General features: G+C 46.4%; 1 protein-coding gene across 4 annotated transcripts in view; it reads left to right on the top strand.

Annotated features, from left to right (window-relative positions):
- The window catches only part of PLEKHB1 (pleckstrin homology domain containing B1), a 46,660-nt gene that overhangs the window by 12,151 nt on the left and 12,934 nt on the right, over window positions 1-21,575 (top strand). For all 4 annotated transcript variants that reach the window (XM_081002478.1, XM_081002475.1, XM_081002476.1 and 1 more), the window contains exon 4: window positions 10,643-10,745. In XM_081002478.1, the coding sequence (XP_080858604.1) occupies window positions 10,643-10,745 (103 nt within the window). The remainder of the gene's footprint in view (window positions 1-10,642; window positions 10,746-21,575) is intronic.

The raw sequence follows: 21,575 nt of genomic DNA, 5'->3' as shown, positions 1-21,575 counted from the left end.
CCTTAAGGGAGTGCGCAACCCTAAGCTATAGCTTGTTTAGCTTATACGTAAATCTGGCACTGGAGCTGGGTAGAGGGTCCCACGACAACTGGGGAGCTCCAGACTAGCCCCTTGCCCCGCTTTAGAGGTTATTGTTCCAGGTTTGGGGAGGATTTGCTTGTTGCTTTTTTGTTATGGGCAGAATGGGAAGACCTTGGCTGTGCAGAGTTCAATCCTTGGGATCCCCAGGAAGGCCTGGGAGATATTCCTGTGCAACATCTCAGTTATTTTAGGCAATGTGGAGCTGGATGGACCAATAATAATAATAATAATAATAATAATAATAATAATAATTTATTTATACCCCACTCATCTGGCTGGGTTTCCCCAGCCACTCTGGGTGGCTTCCAACAGAATATTAAAATACAATAACCTATTAAACATTAAAAGCTTCCCTAAACAGAGCTGCCTTCAGATGTCTTCTAAAAGTCTGGTAGTTGTTTTTCTCTTTGACATCTGGTGGGAGGGCGTTCCACAGGCGGGTGCCACTACCGAAAAGGCCCTCTGCCTGGTTCCCTGTAACTTGGCTTCTCACAGCGAGGGAACCGCCAGAAGGCCCTCGGCGCTGGACCTCAGTGTCCGGGCTGAACGATGGGGGTGGAGACGCTCCCTCATATATACTGGGTTGAGGCCGTTTAGGGCTTTCAAGGTCAGCACCAACACTTTGAATTGTGCTCGGAAACGTACTGGGAGCCAGTGTAAGTCTTTCAAAACCAGTGTTATGTGGTCTTGGCGGCCGCCGAGGTCTGCGTCAGCATCAGGCATCCTTCCTACGTTTATTTTTCGACTTGTCATTGCTGCCTAGGGGCAGGTGGTGTTTGGAGGAAGGCCTGGAGAGATGGAAAGGTGTGGGAAACATAGGATTGTCTACAGCAGTGGTCCCCAAACCTTTGGGGGGCACTGCCCTCTTGGTTCCACAAACTCATCCTCAGGGCCTGCTACCCTGTTTAAAAAGCATAATTCAGAACAGCGGCCTGCACGATGCTATGATGAAATTCAAAGCGGTACCAATGCAGGTGGATCTTCTGGGTTCTCTTGTTTCAAATGGATAAACAAAATTCCAGTTCTTGCATGATATTCCTTGTTGCCCTTCATAGCCAAGGAAGCAACGTCCCTCATCACCTTGGGAATCTGTGGATACTCCTTCCTTGGGGGTTTTTAAGCAGAGTTGGGGTGACCCTCTGTCATGGATGCTGCAGCTGAGATTTCTGTCCCAGGTCCCTTCCAAATGTACAGTTCTGTGATTCAGTGAATTGTTGTTGTTGTTTAGTCGTGTCCGACTCTTTGTGACCCCCTGGACCAGAGCACGCCAGGCACTCCTGTCTTCCACTGCCTCCCGCAGTTTGGTCAAACTCATGCTGGTAGCTTCGAGAACACTGTCCCACCATCTCGTCCTCTGTCGTGCCCTTCTCCTTGTGCCCTCCATCTTTCCCAACATCAGGGTCTTTTCCAGGGAGTCTTCTCTTCTCATGAGGGGGCCAAAGTCTTGGAGCCTCAACTTCACGATCTGTCCTTCCAGTGAGCACTCAGGGCTCATTTCCTTCAGAATGGAGAGGTTTGATCTTCTTGCAATCCATGGGACTCTCAAGAGTCTCCTCCAGCACCAGAATTCAAAAGCATCCATTCTTTGGCGATCAGCCTTCTTTATGGTCCAGCTCTCACTTCCATACATCACTACTGGGAAAACCATGGCTTTTACTATACGGACCTTTGTTGGCAAGGTGATGTCTCTGCTTTTTAAGATGCTGTCTAGGTTTGTCATCGTTTTTCTCCCAAGAAGCAGGCGTCTTTTAATTTCGTGACTGCTGTCACCATCTGCAGTGATCATGGAGCCCAATGAATTAATTGCACATTTATTCAAAATCCCATTTGAAAATGTTAGTTTAATCAATTCAGCTTAACTGATCCCATTGTACCAGCTTTCCTCCCTGGGGCAGAAGCAACATTCCTCCCTCTGCCCTCTTTCTGTCTCTCCTCCCTCTGTTTGCGTGTTTTTGCTCTTGCACTGCTTGGTACCACTGTGCTGAGTCACACAGAGATTCTTTCGCAGACAATGGATGGAAAGAAACAGCCCAAACAAAGGGCTGGTTCATGGAGCTCCATGCCTCTCCTTGCGGAGTCTTCCAGCAGCAAAAAATTAAAATTAAAAATTGCAACGCTCTGCAGTTGCCCAAACTCCCTGCCAGTTTCCTGTTCACTCCCTGCAGGGGATTCCGGGATATTGATGCATAATGTTCAATAAACTTTAAGTGGCCTGTTCATCTCGTTTTTCCTCCCTGGCTACAGCTGGGGCTGAAAGGGAACTTATTGCTCTTCCAGCCTGAACGCTTGAAAAAGTCAAATTCCTCTTCCCAAAATGTGACTTTTAAAAAACAACAACTTTATTTTCAAAATGTACAAAGAAAGAATAAAAAGAATAAATTGATCCTAAATCACATATTCTGAGATAAGAAAAAAAAGTAGTACAAAATACATAGTAGAAATGTATAAAGATCTAAGATAAATAGGACAACGACGAAAAGGAAAATAATACAAAAAATATTAATAAAAAAGAAAAGAAAGAAAAATAAAAACTCAACTGTCAGGGCTGCCTCAAGTCTCAGCTCACAAAAGACCAACACCTTTCTTTTCTTATATACAAAAGTGTTTATTGCAGTTCATTGTTTGCTTCAGATCCGAGGCGCGCAGCCCTACGTCTGCTAGGCTTAGACCGCTGAAGTCCCTTCTGAATCTGTCCCCGCCCTGCACCAGTTTAAGAGGCTTGCGCTGCTCCACCTCTTTCTCTCTTTCCTTTTCCGCAGGGTCTTTCTGCCCACTGGGGTTTCGCCCCTCCTGGATTCCTCCGACGCGGAATCAGACTGCTCTTGCCCCCTCCTGCGGGCTTTGGGACCTGGCCCCTCCTCCGGGCTCCCTGTACTTCCGCGCGCCTCTACATTTGAACTTGGCGCGCGCCCCCAACCTCTAACTTTCCTTTTGACAGCTACGCTACTCCCTTCACTACTCCCCTCCCCTTCCGGGAGGGTGGCTTGCTCCGACCTCCCTCCTTTCTCTACTGCCGGAGCCGCCTCCCCTGATACACTGGAACCTCCACCCCCTTCGCTGCACTCTGGCGGGGAGGCTGGTCCTGACGCCCAGCTGCCACTTTGGGATCCCCCGCTGGCCCCCTGCTCCTGACAAGTCCCCCCTGGGGCTCCCCTGGCCTTGACCACCGGCGCCCCCTTCTGGGAATCCTCTGATTCGCTGGAAAGACTCATGGAATCTCTAGAGTCATTGTCATCCTCTTCCTCGCTGTCCTGGGATTCACCCCCATCGCTCTCCATCTCCTGCCTACCCTGTGCCTCTGTCCCTGAACCCCTGACATCAACAAAAAAAATCAAAACAAAACAGAAAAATATTTATCAAAAACAACATTATTTAAAGAGTACTAACCATAACTTAAATATTCTATACACAAAATCCTAAAAACAAATTACCTTCATACTGGTTTGAGTCCCTTATAAATTTGTTGACTTCCCTCTATCTCTTTGCAGTTTCAACTCAACTATTACATTTAAATTAGCTGTATTTAATTGTCTGGACAGGATGAAAAAAATTCCTCTTCCCAAAATTTGAGAGTCTTTTTATCCCAACACCATTCTCAAATCTGTTTGTTTCAGAATCATTGTTCATGCATGAAATTGGAATGGCTTTTAATTGCTTTATTGTTCTTGTTGGTTTTCCCATGAAGTCGCTTCAAGGTATTTAATCGATTCAGTACCTCATTTCTTACATTTATATCCCACCTTTCCTCCCAGGATCTCAAAGTTGGGGACATAGTTTTTCTCCCTTCCATTTTATTCTCACAACAAGCCTTTGAGGTAGGTCAGGCTGAACGAGGCCGTGACTGGCCCAGGGTCACCCAGCGAGCTTTGTTGCTTGAGTGGGGATTCGAACGCTGATCTCCCAAGTCTTAGTTCACTGCTCTCTTTCGGAGGAAGAGAGGACAACTAGCCCCGCTGTACATCGGGGAGGGCTGTGTGGAGAGAGTCTCTTCCTTTAAATTCCTAGGAGTTTATCTCAGTGAAGACCTTACTTGGAAAATCAATACAAGCCAGGTGGTTAAGAAAGCCCAACAGAGACTCCATCTCCTCAGAGTACAGTCATACCTCGGGTTGAAGTAGCTTCGGGATAAGTATTTTCAGGTTGTGCGCTGTGGGGACCAGGAAGTAACGGAGCGCGTTACTTCTGGGGTTTCGCCGCTCGTGCATGTGCAGATGGAAAAATGGTGTCACGCGCATACACAGAAGCGGCGAATCGCAACCCACGCGTACGCAGACAAGCGGACGTGGGTTGCGTTCGATTCAGGATGTGAACGGGGCTCCGGAAAGGATCCCATTCGCATCCAGAGGTACCACTGTATTGCGGAAGAACGATGTCAATCAACATTTGATGATCTCCTTCTACTGGTCCACAATAGAAAGTGTCCTTTCCTACTGCATCACGGTGTGGTACGCTGGTTTGACATCATCTGATAGGAGGTGCCTACAGAGGGTGGTGAATACAGCACAAGATATTATGGGCTGCCTTTGAATCTGCTCGATGAAATAGTGGAAGAACGTTGCCTCAGGAGAGTGAGGAAAATTCTCAGGGATGATTCACACCCTGGCTGGCACTTTCTTGATCTCCTGCCCCAGGCAGAAGATATAGAAGCAGGATTAGTCGCACCAACAGGGTAAAGAACAGCTTCTATCCGTGGGCTGTTAGGCTGCTGAATGAAAAGAGAACAACAGGCAACTGACTTTTGGGTTTGGTGGGGAATTAAGACTAAGAGAGCTGAGTGGGGGGGGGGGTGCTTGTGTGATCTCCCTGTATACAAGTTGTACAAGTGACAATAAGGTAAAGGTAAAGGGACGCCTGGCCGTTAGGTCCAGTCGTGGCCGACTCTAGGGTTGCGGTGCTCATCTCGCTTTAGTGGCCGAGGGAGCCAGTGTACAGCTTCCAGGTCATGTGGCCAGCATGACTAAGCCGCTTCTGGCGAACCAGAGCAGCACAGGGAAACGCCGTTTACTTTCCTGCCGGAGCGGTACCTATTTATCTACTTGCACTTTGATGTGCTTTCAAACTGCTAGGTTGGCAGGAGCTGGGACTGAGCAACGGGAGCTCACCCCGTCGCGGGGATTCGAACCACCGACCTTCTGATCGGCAAGCCCAAGTGGCTCTGTGGTTTAACCCACAGCACCACCCACAGCAGCAATAAAGTATTTCAATTCAATTCTAACCACTGCGCTTCACCAAAGCCACCCAGCTTCCTTTCCCTTCTCCACTTTGAGCGCCCCCATCCAATTTTCCCCCTTATCTTTGCTTACACCAGGGACAGGGGAATAGCAAAAGCCCTACAGAAATCTCAGAGGCAGAATTTCCCCCTCCCTTCACCCCACTGTGAACTCCAAGCACAAAGAAGATTTCCTTCGAAGCCCAGCTCAGGTCAGGGACAGACAAGTTTGCTGTCTGCGTTTTGACTCGAGGCTGGATTTCCTACTGACGTCAAGCGGAGAATTTCGGGCAGCTGAGACCCAGCCATGTGTACCAGACAGCCATGCCCTCTGCCCTGGTGCAGTAACCTCCGTCCCAAGCACCACATATGGAGCTGGTTGCGGTGATTTTAAAAACGGCAGTCTTGCCTAGTGGCAAGGATACTCCCATCACAGGTTTAAGGGCAGGGCCCCATAACTGGAAATAGATATGGGGGCTAATTCGCCTGGGTCTAATCAAAGCTTTGTCGATTACACGTCCCGGAAGGTTTCACAGTCAGGCAGAGAAATCCAGAGACATCATTGCCAAATCTTGGAAGTTCTTTAACCTTAATAATTTAGATCGCTGGTATCCAAGGGTTTGGCAAATTGCCCTTCTTGAAAAGAGATTTCGTATGCTAAATGTCTCTAAAGGGCAGAGCTCAAAATGGCCCCATATATATATATAGAGAGAGAGAGAGAGAGAGCATGGTTTTATTTCTTATACAAATATTGAGGCATGTGTTTCGTTCAGGCCTATCAGCCTATGCAAATGACTGGCTCATTGAGGACTACATAGAAACTTTAGTTTCAGGAACGATGGAACTGACGGATGGAGAATACTTTCATTTTTGCAAATCTTTATTCTTTGAAATGGGAATCTCTGTTACGAGTTAATACTTTTCGATCCCTTTTGGAGGTGTGCTGAGTCTTTGTCCTTTTGTCCTTCCAGACTATGGTTTTGAATTTTGATTCCCTGTTTTCTTTCTTTCTGCTATGTTTGCACTTTTCTTTTTATAACAAATCAATGATTTTTAAATTTTTTTTCTGATCCCTTGTTTTGCACGCCAAGAGTGGAACTTGGATGGAGTTGGGGGGACAGGACGACGGCGGCGACTGATGCCTGCAAGGCCTGTCCTCCCTCCCTTTCTCTCTCTCTCTCTCTCTCTCTCTCTCTCTCTCTCTCTCTCTCTCTCTCCTGGTCTCTTCTGAACGCTGCCCCATCTCCTGAGTGTCTCTGGGATCCTGGCCAGATCTTGCACCGCCGTTTGTTTTGTTGTGGTTTCAGCAGGAGCCACCGAGTCGGCAGCTTCTCCCCAAGGTCCCAATTACCCCGTCGGTTGCAGCAGCGAACCTGACATGCAGAGGCATTCGGCTCGCTCGGCTGCGTGCGGCTGATTCCTTGCTTTGCCACAGACTTTCCCTTCTAAATCGGCATGTTTTAGCAGCAGGAAGCCTTGGGCTGACTCTGGGCCTCTCCTGCGAATCTTTGGGGGAAATGAGCTGCGGGAGCTTCCTTGCGCAACCCACCGTTGAGGCTTTGAGAATTCCTGCTTTCCTATATTTATATATTTATTTATATATATTTTTATTAATTTTTTTTAAAAAATATATTAGTTTTTTTAACATATCATTTCCAACAATCATATAACATAACTTCTTATCTTATACAATATTTTAGACTTCCGTCAACACCTCTAATGATTTTCCATTCTTTATCACTTATTCTGCATTTCTTAATTTATCTATTACTCTTAATTATCATTAACTAATAATTCTCCTCATAGTCTTTCTTGCAATATTTCATACGGTCCTCCTTACAAAACTTCTTGCAGTCCTACTAGCGTAATCTGTTCATTACTATTACTTTTCAAATAGTTCGTATATTTACTCCAGTCTTCTAAGAATCTCTAATCCCGCAGGTTTCGAATCCTTCCTGTTAATTTATCCAATTCTGCATAGTCCATCAATTTCATCCGCCATTCTTCTTTCGTCGGTAATTCTTCTTGCTTCCATTTCTGTGCCAATAATATCCTTGCTGCCGTTGTTGCGTATAAAAACAATTTGCTATCCTGTCTCTTAATGTCCTCTCCTACAATGCCAAGTAAAAATTCCTGCTTTCCTTTAAAAGAAAAAGAAGTTCTCCAACTGGAGCCCTCGCAGGCCAGTGTTTCCCATTTGTCAGTGTGTATCTGAAGAAGTGTGCATGCACACGAAAGCTTATACCAAGAACTAACTTAGTTGGTCTTTAAGGTGCTACAGGAAGGAATTTTTTTATTTCGACTATGGCAGACCAACACGGCTACCCATCTGTAACTGGAACCATTTGTCAGTGGTTATACTTAGATTTGCCTTGAGAGAGTCTTTGAACCTCTTTTGTTGACCACCAGCCTTACGCTTTCCATTTTTAAGTTCGTAATAGAGTAGTTGCTTTGGAAGACGATCATCAGGCATCCACACAACATGATCAGTCCAACAGAGTTGATGTTGAAGAATCATCGCTTCGACACGGGTGATCTTTGCTTCTTCCAGTAAACTGATATTAGTTCGCCTGTCTTGTTGATCCATCTAGTATTGTCTACACTGACAGGCAGCCTCAGAACATAAGAAAAGCCTACCAGGTCAGGGAAATGATGCTGTCACACTAAAATCTCTCTCTCTCTCTCTCTCTCATTGGATGAGCCCTTTTAGTATTGTGTACGGTTTTCAAAAATCGTGTTCCCTTTGTATTTATGGCAATCCTTTGTCAAACATCTTTGGAAGTTGCTTTGTAAAAAGCGATGGATGAAAAGCTAAACGATAGGAAAGGTAGCCTACAGGCATCCCAGCTGCCTCTCAACGGTCCATGGATGGGGCCTTGGACGGATCCGTCCCCTGTAATAGCAAGGGAATGCCTCCTTCCTCCCATCTCTGCGCTTCAGCCCATCTGTGGGAAGACCATTTGGTAAACTTCGACTACCAAGCACACTGAGTGTGGCTTTGTGGGAAACTGAATTCTGAGGGTTTTTTTAAAAAAAAAACAGAACAAGAGGGATAATAACTCCTTGATTAATTACAAGGTCCTTTGAACCTGATCCCGGGCAAAGTAATGGGAAATTAATAAAGATATTCCGACCAGGCGTTTTAATCAACACGTTGAACGCAGTTTAATGAACACGATTAGAGCAAAACGTCTCATCTATTATTTTATTAAATAAAGACCGCGTTTAGTGTGGTTTTGGTTTCCGTCTTCCCTGCCCAAGGGGTGGGTGAGCTTGTATAGAATCCACGGACTTTGGGCAAGGAGGGTCCTGGTTCCTGGGGGTGGGAGGGGGTCCCGTAAATGATGCTGCCTGGCACCAAGGTCAGGATGGCATCTCTCCCTCTCCCCCCACCCCCCCCCCGATTCCAGGGACAGGAGCCGAGCAGGGCTGGCAGTCGAATGTTCCTCCAGCTTCTTCTGAAGGGATGCCAGTGGCACTGTGGTCTAAACCACTGAGCCTCTTGGGCTTGCCGATCGGAAGGTTGGCGGTTCGAATCCCCGCGACGGGGTGAGCTCCCATTGCTCTGCCCCAGCTCCTGCCAACCTAGCAGTTCAAAAGCACACCAGTGCAAGTAGATAAATAGGTACCGCTCTGGCGGGAAGGTAAATGGCGTTTCTGTGTGCTCCGGCTTCCGTTACGGTGTCCCATTGCGCCAGAAGCGGTTTAGTCCTGCTAGCCACATGACCCGGAAGAACTGTCTGCAGACAAACGCCGGCTCCCTCGACCTGTAAAGCGAGATGAGCGTCGCAACCCCAGAGTCGTCTGCGACTGGACTTAACTGTCAGGAGTCCTTTACCTTTACCTTTAAAGCCCTTAGGGACGAGGGTGGCGCTGTGGTCTAACCCACTGAGCCTCTTGGGCTTGCTGATTGGAAGGTCGATGGTTTGAATCCCTGCGACGGGGTGAGCTCCCGTTGCCCTGTCCCAGCTCCTGCCAACCTAGCAGTTCGAAAGCACACCAGTGCAAGTAGATAAATAGGTACTGCTGCGGCAGGAAGGTAAACGGCATTTCCGTGCACTCTAGTTTCCATCATGGTGTCCCGTTGCACCGGAAGCGGTTTAGTCCTGCTGGCCACATGACCCGGAAGAACTGTCTGTGGATAAACACCGGCTCCCTTGGCCTGGAAGCGAGATGAGCGCCGCAACCCCATAGTCGCCTTTGACTGGACTTCACTGTCCAGGGGTCCTTTACCAGCTTCCTCCAGTTCACCAGTTGGGGCTTGCAGCTGGAACCTTCTGCAAGCCAAGCAGCTGCTGTTCCACTGAGCTCCTCTCCACCCAGTAGTCTACTATGTCTTGGTGCACAGCTGCTTTTCCTGCTGTGTCGCTTGAAAACTTTTCCCGAGAAGTATCCACGCTCCCTCTGCAGACCTTCTGAATGCAAAGCAGGGGAGCAGACATTCATTTCTGACGCCTTCATCGTCTGAACCTACTTTCTTTCCTAATTCGTTTATTTGGTTTTCAAATCAAAGTTTTACTTTGTGTTAAATAGGAAAATTTGATAAAACTGAAAGCAAGTCAGACAACAGGGAGAAACTTTAGGCAAGTGCAAATTTAAGGAATTTAATCAGGGAACGCAGTGGGAGGATTGGAGGTCTAGTGAAATTGAATCACAAAAAGCAAGTATCAGTTAAGGAATGAAAGATTGTATACTTTTATTTTTAGTTTAACGTCAGTTGATCATCTTTGTTTTGTTATGCAATTTTCAACCAATAAAGCATTTATTAAAAAAAACACACTCAAAGTTTTACAATCACATATCAAATATATAACATAAAAACTAGATTCCAGGGAATCTCCTGGACTTCCCTCCTCCCCTTTGTGGGTCCTGTTGTGACTCATTTCCTCCTGCATCTTTTATAATAATCCAAATCTTTTCCATCTCCATTATGTCCAAAATTCACCATTAAACTACAAGTGTTATTCCAGTCCTGCTAACGGTTTACAATGGTTTTTAAGATAAATTATAAAAAATTTCCCATTCCTTATTGAAATTTTGGTCTCTTTGATTTCTGATTCTTCCGGTCATTTGAGCCATTTCGGCATAAATCCATCAAATTCGTCTGCCATTCTTCTCTGTGTAGGAATATTTATCTTCTTTCCATCTCTGGGCCAATAACATCCATGCAGCTGTGGTCGCATATATAAATAGTTTTTTTCTGCTCTCTTGGGGTTTCGGTACCTAGAATTTCTTTTTTAAAAAAGGTTCGGTTTTTTAAAGAAAAAGTTATGCATTTTAAACATTTTTTTGCCAACTGCTTTCTCCCCCCCCCCCCTTTTTTTTTTGTCTGCCTCTCCTTTGGCTTTCCAGACATCCCTCCTCCTGAAGGCAGAACCCGCGAGTGTCTAATGTGCATTGTGCAGAGAGACGGCTCCAAAACGATGCTGTGCGCCGAAAGCGAGGACGACGCTGTGTAAGTTGCTGCAATAACAATCCCATTTTACAGGTGGACAATTGAGGCCAAGACTTGCCCATAGCTGCTCAGTTTAATATGAGTTAGTATTAAACATTCCGTGTTTTGTATAGTTGTTATTGTTATGAATTGCTCCCCCCCCCTTCGCCCCAAGGTTCCCAGGTGGGTTCCAGCATTAAAAAAAAAATTAAAACAACTTGCGGCTGTGAAAATAAAGTGCGTCCTTAAAGCACACACCTCAAGCCCCTTCACCATCCTCTGAAAAAATACAATGAAGGTGCCAGATGTATCTCTGTGAGGAGTTGCACGGCTTAGGGGCTGCCACAGAGAAGGCCATGTCCCCCTGGGCTACTGTCAGGAGTTCAGCCTACACTCGAGTAGGACCCTGGCAGAGACACATGCCCAACTGGCATGTTCTCTCCCTCCTGGTCGATCGTTCAGGAGCTTCAAAAGCTTTCTTCTGTCCGAACATCACAGCGACCGATGCCAACAGACATCAGCACACTTAGGGATCCGCAGAGTGTTCGCAGTTTGCGTGACAGACCTCAGCATTTTGGCTAATCTACTTTATTTACATATAAACACACACGGAGCACTGCAACATGGCTCCCTCTCTCTCTAGCATCAGACAGCAAAGAGAAAAAGGACAAAGGACAATAGTCCCACTTCATGGAACACAGTAACACAAACATCCTGTCTCCTTCACGTCCCACTCTGTGGAGTCAAAACATACACCGTCGTGTGATAGACAAAAATCCCATGACTGCAATCATGGAGCAGGAATTCTAACATCCTCCCCCAAGCCTCTGATGGCACAGGAACTACCAAGAAGCTGATCCCAGCACCTGAGAGGATCTGTAGGGAAGGAATCAAAGAATTGTAGAATAGGAAGGGACACCAGGAGTCATCTAGTCCAACCCCCTGCAATGCAGGAATCTCAGCGAAAAAATCCATGGCAGGAGGAAGAGGCCTTTCAGATATTTGCAGCCTGGGTCAATTAGGACTTCAAACACCAATGCGAGCCCCTGGAATTGGACCTGGAAACGAGCCAACGACCAATACAGATTAAGAACTTAATTAATTCTGGAGGTCTGTTCTTAACCTGAAACAGTTTTTAACCTGAGGTACCACTTTATAGCTAATGGGGCCTCCCGCTGCCACCTCGCGATTTCTGTTCTCATCCTGAAGCAAAGTTCTTAACCCGAGGTACTATTTCTGGGTTAGCAGAGTCTGTAACCTGAAGTGTCTGTAACCTGAAGAGTCTGTAACCCGAGGTACCACTGTACGTATTAATTAATACTGTTAAATATGGGAGCTAAGAAGGGGGAAATGGGTCTGCAGCCCTCTTTCCTCCACAATGTCCCGTGACTCTGGTTCCACGATCTGTAAAATGGGAACAGACGGGCTCTACTGTCAAACAATCGCCGGCCGCTGAAGTCTGAGAAAACTGCTGGGAAGGGCTTCCTTGGGATGAAGCGAGGCTGTAGCGTTGGAGCTGGGACTACAAATCCCATGATTCCTGACCACTGGCTGGGCTTTTTGCAGGGGCTGCTGGGAGCTGGAACCCAGGGCATTGGGAAGGGGAGAGATGCCCCAGTTCTCTGCCCCTGAGCTTTTGGAGTATCACTTCCTTCCTTCCTGTCTCTGAGATCCAGCCAACTAAATGTTTGCCATCAGCCCTTGTTAATGATGTTTACTCTTGATCCCGGTGCTGCTGCCTCCCAGGCCTCGGGGAGCACTGTTTGGAAACAAACCGGCTTCCTCCGGGGATGTGGTAGCTCTTGAAAGATTTCCACCTCCTCGCATCAGCTGCCAGGCTCCCCTGGCAACAGACCGGTTGGAAATATTCCCCCTCAGATTCATGCAGTGTACGGAAGCCAGGTGTGCAAGCTGTTCAGACTTAAAGCATGCCGAGGGTCCTGGGTTCAAGTCCTGACATTTCCAGGGGAGACTTCTGAGGCCCTGGAGAGCTGTTGGCAGTCATTGTAGACAATACTCAGCTAGGTGGATCTCCTGTAATCCTTGTGATCACTGTAGATGAAGCCTATGGGATCCAGCTGTGGTAGAGGTGGGGTGGTGTACGCAGGGGTCAGCAAACTTTTTCAGCAGGGGGCCGGTCCACTGTCCCTCAGACCTTGTGGGGGGCTGGACTATATTTTCAGGGGGGAAATGAACGAATTCCTATGCCCCACAAATAACCCAGAGATGCATTTTAAATAAAAGGGCACATTCTACTCATGTAAAAACACGCTGATTCCAGGACCGTACACAGGCCAGATTTAGAAGGTGATTGGGCTGGATCTGGCCCCCGGGCCTTAGTTTGCCTGCCCATGGTCTATACAGAGGGCCGGACTAGGAGCTGGTGGAGACCAGGGTTCAAACAGGTTGGAGAGTTGGGCCCAGGCTAACAAAATGAATTTCAGTAGGGACAGATGTAAGGTTCTGCACTGAGACAGGAAGAAGCAGATGCCAAAATATAGGATGGGGGACACCTGGCTTATTAGCAGTACCTCAGGTTAAGAACTTAATTTGTTCCGGAGGTCCGTTCTTAACCTGAAACTGTTCTTAACCTGAAGCACCACTTTAGATAATGGGGCTTCCCACTGCCGCGCGATTTCTGTTCTCATCCTGAAGCAAAGTTCTTAACCCAAAGTTCTATTTCTGGGTTAGCGGAGTCTGTAACCTGAAGAGTCTGTAACCTGAAGCGTCTGTAACCCAAGGTACCACTGTACATGTGAAAGGGATCTAGGGCTCTTAGTGGACCATAAGCTTAGCATGAATCAACAGTGTGTTGCAGCAGCAAAAAAGGCTAATGCTATTCTAGGTAAAGGTAAAGAGACCCCTGGCCATTAGGTCCAGTCGTGACTGACTCTGGGGTTGCGGCACTCATCTCGCTTTATTGGCCGAGGGAGCCGGCGTACAGCTTCCAGGTCATGTGGCCAGCATGACTAAGCCGCTTCTGGCGAACCAGAGCAGCGCACGGAAATGCCGTTTACCTTCCCACCGGAGTGGTACCTATTTATCTACTTGCACTTTGACTTGCTTTCAAACTGCTAGGTTGGCAGGAGCAGGGACTGAGCAACGGGAGCTCACCCCGTCGCGGGGAATCGAACCGCCGACCTTCTGATCGGCAAGCCCTAGGCCCTGTGGTTTAGACCACAGCACCACCCGCGTCCCTAATGCTATTCTAGGCTGCATCAAAAGAAGTCTAGTGCCCAGATCAAGGGAAGTAATAGTTCCACTCTATTCTGCCTCGGGCAGACCACACGTGGAATGCTGTGTCCAGTTCTGGGCAGTACAATTTAAGAAGGATATTGACAAGCTGGAATGTGTGCAACCAAGATGATCCTGGGTCTGGTAACTTGAAGGAGCTGGGTATGTTGAGCCTGGAAAAGAGGAGACTGAGAGGAGATAGGAGAGCCATCTTCAAATATCTAAAGGGCTGTCACGTGGAAAAGTGAACAAGCTTGTTTTCTCCTGCTCTGGAGGGCAGGACTCGAACTCGTGGCTTCAAGTCACAAGAAAGGCAATTCAGGCTAAACATTAGGAAGAGCTCTCTGATGGAAAGAGCTGTTTAACAGCAGAACGGACCCCCTCAGGAGGTTGGGGGCTCTCCCAAGAGGTTTTTAGGCAGAGGTTGGATGGACACCTAACATGTATGATCTAGTTGAGATTCCTGCATTGTGGGACTTCCGGGTTGGCGCCTCCGGCAATGGCGGAGCTCCTCCAATCGGGAGGAACTTGCTCCGTGAAAAGCAGGGGTCTGACCGCCACGGTGAAGGCGGAGACCCATAGAAATCACAGGCGGGAGAAGCCTGTGAACTTGGGATTCGGCTGGCACCCTTTGCGCCTCCCCCACTCGCGGGGAAACCCTGTTTTGGGGATCCGGAGCGACGTGGGGTGAGCGGCGCGGTGCTTTGAATCGACCGCTTCTTTCACGGAGTGAAGCCGCATTGCTGTTGCCGGAGAGCGCTGACTTTTTCCTGTGGACAATTGGATTTTAAACGACTACCCATGAGTAGAACTGAAAATTGGATCTTGAAACACTTTAATTTGGCGCCGAAGCGGGAAGGCTCTAAACAGGAAGTCCGCTTCCCGTTTTTGTAAATAGATTGAAGCAAAGACGTTACAAGCTAAAGTCTTTGAAAGCTTTTGATAAAGGATTAAATTCCCACCGGATAAAAATATATAACCCCTCTTGGAAGCAGGAGAAGAGGGGGGAAGTTTTGGATCTAGTGTGCCTGCAGAAGAGAGTGAAAATCAAATTGCCACTGCTCTGAACTTGGAAAAGGGCTGTCAGATGATGTTCGGGGAATGTTTATTGACAGAACGGATTTGACAGTTAGCTAAAATAAGAAAGGCACTGTTTCCATTGTCCTCTTCTGTGTTTAAAAATGGAGGAAAAAGTAACCGAAAATTAAAACTATTGTTATTTGTTCGAGTCGTGCTTGAAAGAATTGATACAAACGGAGACTGTTTCCCTCTAGAGGGAGCATGTGAAACTGTTACAGGAGTGCAACAGGGAGATCTCCAGCTGCAAGATAAAGATTCTGAAAACTGGAGTCTGACCTTGGACCATTCAAAATGTTGATAGGAGAAGCTATTGTGACTGTATTATACAAGATAAACTACTCGCTGGAACAGCTCCATAAAAAGACAGATGACACTATCTCTAAAATTGACAACTTGGAACGGAACGTGACTAATTTGAGTCAAAAAGTGAGCCCCAATACAGAAACAATTCAGGAGTTGGTACAGGAACATATCTTGGTTGGACAAATGGTGGAGGAAAAGGAGAAAGCTGATGATGTGAAAATGGTGGAGGAAAAGGAGAAAGCTGATGATGTGAAAATGGTGGAGGAAAAGGAGAAAGCTGATGATGTGAAAATGGTGGAGGAAAAGGAGAAAGCTGATGATGTGAAAATGGTGGAGGAAAAGGAGAAAGCTGATGATGTGAAAATGGTGGAGGAAAAGGAGAAAGCTGATGATGTGAAAATGGTGGAGGAAAAGGAGAAAGCTGATGATGTGAAAATGGTGGAGGAAAAGGAGAAAGCTGATGATGTGAAACCAAAAGTAGTACAAGCGGGATCCTTAATTTCTCAGAAGCAAATCGAGGATTATAAATTGAGGTCTTTCATGACTGAATCTAGCAAGAGTCAAATTTTGAGGTTAGGATCCCGGCTTGGATTGAAGAAGGAAAGTTGGAAAGAACCCTTTATCCAGGGATTGACTGACTTTTGGGACATGGACTTGGGTTTGGAGGAGCCTGAAGTTTTGGGGGTCGCTAGAATTGGAGGAATCCTGAAATACGCTTTGAAACACTCTATGGACTTTATTTTTAACTTTGGAAATTTGGCTGAACTGTCCAGAAGGAACAAAAGTATTGCTAGGCTGGAGTCTTCACGAGATTGGCTCCTGAGCATCAAAGAATATGAAGAAAACCTGCAGAAGGGACTTGGAAGAGATTTAAGAGCCTCGGATATAAGATTACCGGGTTGATGGACTATATGGAACTGACCGAAAGGACTGGCAGAATCCGAAGCCAGGGAGAGGAGATAGTGGAAGATTACTGGAAAATTTAAAACGTTTATTTAGAAATATTGTTAAAGTAATGACTGTTAGAAAAATGGTGGAATGATATTTTATGGATTTAGCAGAAATGCTATAAGAAGTTGGGTGTATATAAGTAATTTACCTTTAATAGGAAATAAGGTTAAAGAATATGTTATTTATAATATGACAGAAAATAGAGAAAGATGGAAAGGATTTGCTGAAACAAGTACTAGAAGTGGGACACAAAAAGGGAGGTGTGAGGAAGTCGGGGAAACAAGGGAATGAAGGACAGAGTATGGAAAAGGAGGAATATTTTTAAATTGTTTTTGTTTTGCTTTGTTTATGTGTTTAGTTTAAGGGGTTTAGGGTGGGTTTGTATTGTTTATATATTGTATTGTTTTCGTTTTTCGTTTTTCTTGTTTTTCCCCCTCTTTTTTCTTTTTTGTCTTTTCTCTCTTTCTTCTACTTTTTTGTAACTTTTAAAAGTAATAAATATTATTATTAAAAAAAAGAGATTCCTGCATTGCAGCGGGTTGGACTAGATGACCCTGGGGTCCCTTCCAACTCTGCAATTCTGTGAAACCCATGGAGCTCCCTGGGCGACCTTGGGCCAGCCCTTACCTTCTCAGCCCTAACCTGGCTCACAGCGTTGTTGTGAACATTAGATGAGGAGGGATTGAACCACGTCCACCACCTTTGAGCTCCTAGGAAGGAAGAGTTGGGTTGTAAATTCAATAAGTTCAAGTCATCTCTGAGAGACATTAGTAACGCAATGTCCATCTGGGCCGTGACCAAAGGCCACCCGTTATTTCCCAGCTGCTTAGCAGAGCAGCTTGGGCAGATAATTAAAGATGACTTGAAGACGTCAAGGGTCGCAGAGGTCAGAGAAGGGCCAGAACAACCCCAGCTTAGCTGGGGCGGGGTCATTTGCTGAAGTGATGCTCCCCCTGCAAAATCCAATTAGAAAAATCCCTGGCCAGTGAAGGCAGTAAGAATATTATTGGCACAAAAATGGAAGCAAGAAGAATTACCGACAAAAGAAGAATGGCCGATGAAATGGATGGACTATGCAGAACTGAATAAATTAACAGGAAGGATTCGAAACCTGCGGGACCAGAGATTCTTAGAAGATTGGAGTAAATATACGAACTATTTGAAAAGTAATTGTAATGAACAGATTACGCTAGTAGGACTGCAAGAAGTTTTGTAAGGATGATTATTTGAAATATTGCAAGAAAGACTATGAGGAGAATTATTAGTTAATGATAATTAATAATAATTTATTTATTACAGTCAAAGACCAGTTCACATAACATAACACAATAAAAAAAAGTTCATAAAGATAAAATATACAATCGGAGCAGATTGCAGCAATAGCTCATGAGTTAAAATTGAGATATATATACACCCGTACAACTGAGATTTGGGCTACCATAAAAAACTGACCCTGAGGCTCCCCAAAGGGCGACTTCAGCATTTCCCTAGTAAGCTATTTTATTCTAGAGGATGATCTGTGCCTACAAATCTGGGCGCAGAATCTGGCTACCAGCCAGGTCATCTTATGATCTTTGCCTAAAAGGAGAGAATTAAGTTTAGACTTGTCTGAAAGATCGGCAAGCCTCTTCAGCGAAGGATCAATGGTGTCTCTACGAATCTCAACATAAAAAGGACATCTAAAAAATATATGTTCGAGGCTTCCTATTTCCCCTAATGGACAGGTGCAAAGTATCTGTGCGTACAGGACCCTTCTATAGGAGCCTTCCAGAACTGGTGAGGGCAAGGCCGAGCTTCTAGCAAGAGTAAAAGTAAATAATGATAATTAAGAGTAATAGAGAAATTAAGAAATGCAGAATAAGTGATAAAGAACGGAAAATCAGAGGTGTTGACGGAAGTCTAAAATATTGTATAAGTTAAGAAGTTATGTTATATGATTGTTGGAAATGATATGTTAAAAAAAACCCAATAAAAATGTATTAAAAAAAAGAAAAGAAAAGAAAAATCCCCGGCCAGGAGCTGCAGCCTCGATGACTCCTCTAGAGTAGTCACCAGGTGGAGTCATCAGGGTGAAGTCTAGTGGCACAGAATCATAGAACTAGATTCAGGTAGGTAGCCGTGTTGGTCTGACGCAGTCGAAATAAATTAAAACATTGTCCAGTAGCACCATACAGACCAACTAAGTTTGTTCTGGGTATCTGAAGAAGTGTGCTTGCACACGAAAGCTTATACTCAGAACAAACTTACCGTATTTTTCGCCCTATAGGACGCACTTTTCCCCTTCAAAAATGAAGGGGAAATGTGTGTGCATCCTATGGAGCGAAGACGCCATAGCCCCACGACCCTCTCCTGGCTGGAGAGGTGACGCGCGGCTATGGCAGGAGCCTCTCCGCTGCGCCTTTCCGCTGCTCCCTGACCTGCTCTTTGGGGCTGGTGGAGGGCTTCCCCCCGCCAGCCCCAAAGAGCAGGTCGAAAGGAACCTGAAGCCTGGAGAGCGAGAGGGGTCAGTGCACACCGACCCCTCTCGCTCTCCAGGCTTCCAAGGTAGCCGCCTGAACGCACCTTAAACGGCACCTTGTTTTAGAGCGGGAAAACAAGAGGGGGAAAATTCTCCCCCTCTCTGCGCAGCGCCTCCTGCCGCTTCGCTGAAGGGGCGCTGGGCAGAGAGGGGGAGAATTGTTTTTTTCTTGTTCTCCCCCCTCTAAAACAAGGTGCGTCCTATTGTCCAGTGCGTCCTATGGTGCGAAAAATACGGTAGTTGGTCTCTAAAGCGCTACTGGACATTTTTTTATAGAAAATAATAGAACAGTAGCGTTGGAAGGGACCCCAGAGGTTCTCTAGTCCAGCCCCTGGCAATGCAGGAATCTCAACTAAGGCATCCATGACAGATGGCCGTCCAGTCGCTCAGAGGCCTCTGCAAGGTCTTGCAAGACTCTCATGAGAACTTAACAGAACCGGAAAGCCTGCCAGTAGGGTATGGAGTGGGCAGCCTGCAAGGTGGGGTTGCCATATTTCAAAAAGTGAAAATCGGCACACAAAAGTTGTTGAACTTTCACAAAATCAGGAGGAAAAAACAATAGTTTGGGGCCAAAGTTGTTGGAGAAGAAGAAGAAGAAGAAGAAGAAGAAGAAGAAGAAGAAGAAGAAGGAGAAAATTCGCCAAAATCTACACTACTGACATGGATTGCCACATCCTGATTTTCCCGGACATTACAGTGATTTTCACCCAGACGCAGTTTCCGATGGCCAAATCCCAGCTATGTCTGGCAACTCTACTGCAATAATAATAATAGTAATAAGTTTATTATTTATACCCCGCTAAAGTGAGGAGGAATTAAATAACCTTTTAATGAGGGTGAAAGAGGAGAGTGCAAAATATGGTCTGAAGCTCAACATCAAAAAAACGAAGATCATGGCCACTGGGCCCATCACCTCCTGGCAAATAGAAGGGGAAGAAATGGAGGCAGTGAGAGTTTTTACTTACTTGGGCTCCATGATCACTGCAGATGGTGACAGCAGTCACGAAATTAAAAGACGCCTGCTTCTTGGGAGTAAAGCGATGACAAACCTAGATAGCATCTTAAAAAGCAGAGACATCACCTTGCCAACAAAGGTCCGCATAGTAAAAGCTATGGTTTTCCCAGTAGTGATGTATGGAAGTGAGAGCTGGACCATAAAGAAGACTAAGCGCTGAAGAATTGATGCTTTTGAATTATGGTGCTGGAGGAGATTCTTGAGAGTCCCATGGACTGCAAGAAGATTAAACCTACCCATTCTGAAGGAAATCAGCCCTGAGTGCTCATTGGAAGGACAGATCCTGAAGCTGAGGCTCCAATACTTTGGCCCCCTCATGAGAAGAGAAGACTCCCTGGAAAAGACCCTGATGTTGGGAAAGATGGAGGGCACAAGGAGAAGGGGACGACAGAGGACGAGATGGTTGGACAGTGTTCTCGAAGCGACCAGCATGAGTTTGACCAAACTGCTGGAGGCAGTGGAAGACAGAAGTGCCTGGCGTGCTCTGGTCCAGGGGGTCAGGAAGAGACGGACACGACTAAACGACTAAACAACAACAACACCCTGCCCATCTGGCTGGGTTTCCCCAGCCACTCTGGGCGACTCCCAACAGAACATTAAAAACACGATAAAACATCAAACATTAAAAGCTTCCCTGAACAGGGCTGCCTTCAGATGTCTTCTAAAAGTCAAACGGTTGTTTATTTCCTTAACATCTGATCAGAGGGCGTTCCACAGGGCGGGCGCCACCACCGAGAAGGCAGCACCTTCCTGTTTCGCCTCAGACAGCGAAAGAGGGCGGTCTGTAATGCAGAACATCCGAAGGGCGTCAGGTTTGCAAAAACAGCTATGGAGGCTACTCTATTTCTTGCTGCTGGGCCGAACGGCTGCTTTTCTGCTCTAAGCTGGGCAAGCGGAAGGAAAACAGGCCTCCTTTTGTGTCTCCCACATCTGCAGAGCCCATGCAGCCACGCGGGAGGGACTCTGAATTTCTGCCTGGAATTTCTGTATGTGCGCCTTCCTCCCAGCAGAGGGGGAAATGGAGAAGTCCTGAATACCCTGAAAGTCGTGGGTGCGGCTGCTGGACCTGCACATTCCAGGCAGAGCATGGGACAGAGTCACCCGGGTGGGTGAAGGTCGCAATTTGCCTTTGCGAAAAAATGCGCTCATTGTGATCTGCGGGTCTGCAGAAGTTATAGGCACAAACTTCTTATGAGAAGCTTCTTTAGCAATCCCTTGTAGCAAGTAAGCTTGTCTTCCATAAGCACAGTTTTAACAATGGGTCCGTAAGTGACTGTGGAGGCCAATTCTGGATCCACATGTCCTTCCACAGTGGGGACATTGGTTTCTGGCGGGAGTTGATCATGGTGTGGATTTGCCAAGCGTGCCTTCCTCTTCGCACGTTTCTCCCTTGCGTCCTGAGTTTGAGTGTCTTCAAAGCCCACGACACCTTTGGTAAAGGCTATTCTCCAACTGGAGCGTTCGCAGGCCAGTGTTTCCCAGTTGTCAGTGTTTATAGTACATTTTTAAAGATTTGCCTTGAGACAGTCTTTAAACCTCTTTGGTTGACCACCAGCATTACGCTTTCCATTTTTAAGTTCGGAATAGAGTAGTTGCTTTGGCAGACGATCATCAGGCATCCGCACAACATGACCAGTCCAACGAAGTTGAAGAATCATTGCTTCGACACTGGTGATCTTTGCCTCTTCCAGTACACTGGCATTAGTTCGCCTGTCTTCCCAAGTGATGTGTAAAATTTCGGAGACACCAT

Source organism: Podarcis pityusensis (assembly GCF_964106645.2).
Source record: "Podarcis pityusensis genome assembly, chromosome: 4".
NCBI classification, from domain to species: domain Eukaryota; kingdom Metazoa; phylum Chordata; class Lepidosauria; order Squamata; family Lacertidae; genus Podarcis; species Podarcis pityusensis.
The sequence above is the reverse complement of the archived record's forward strand: the minus strand, read 5'-3'. Positions and strand labels throughout refer to the sequence as shown.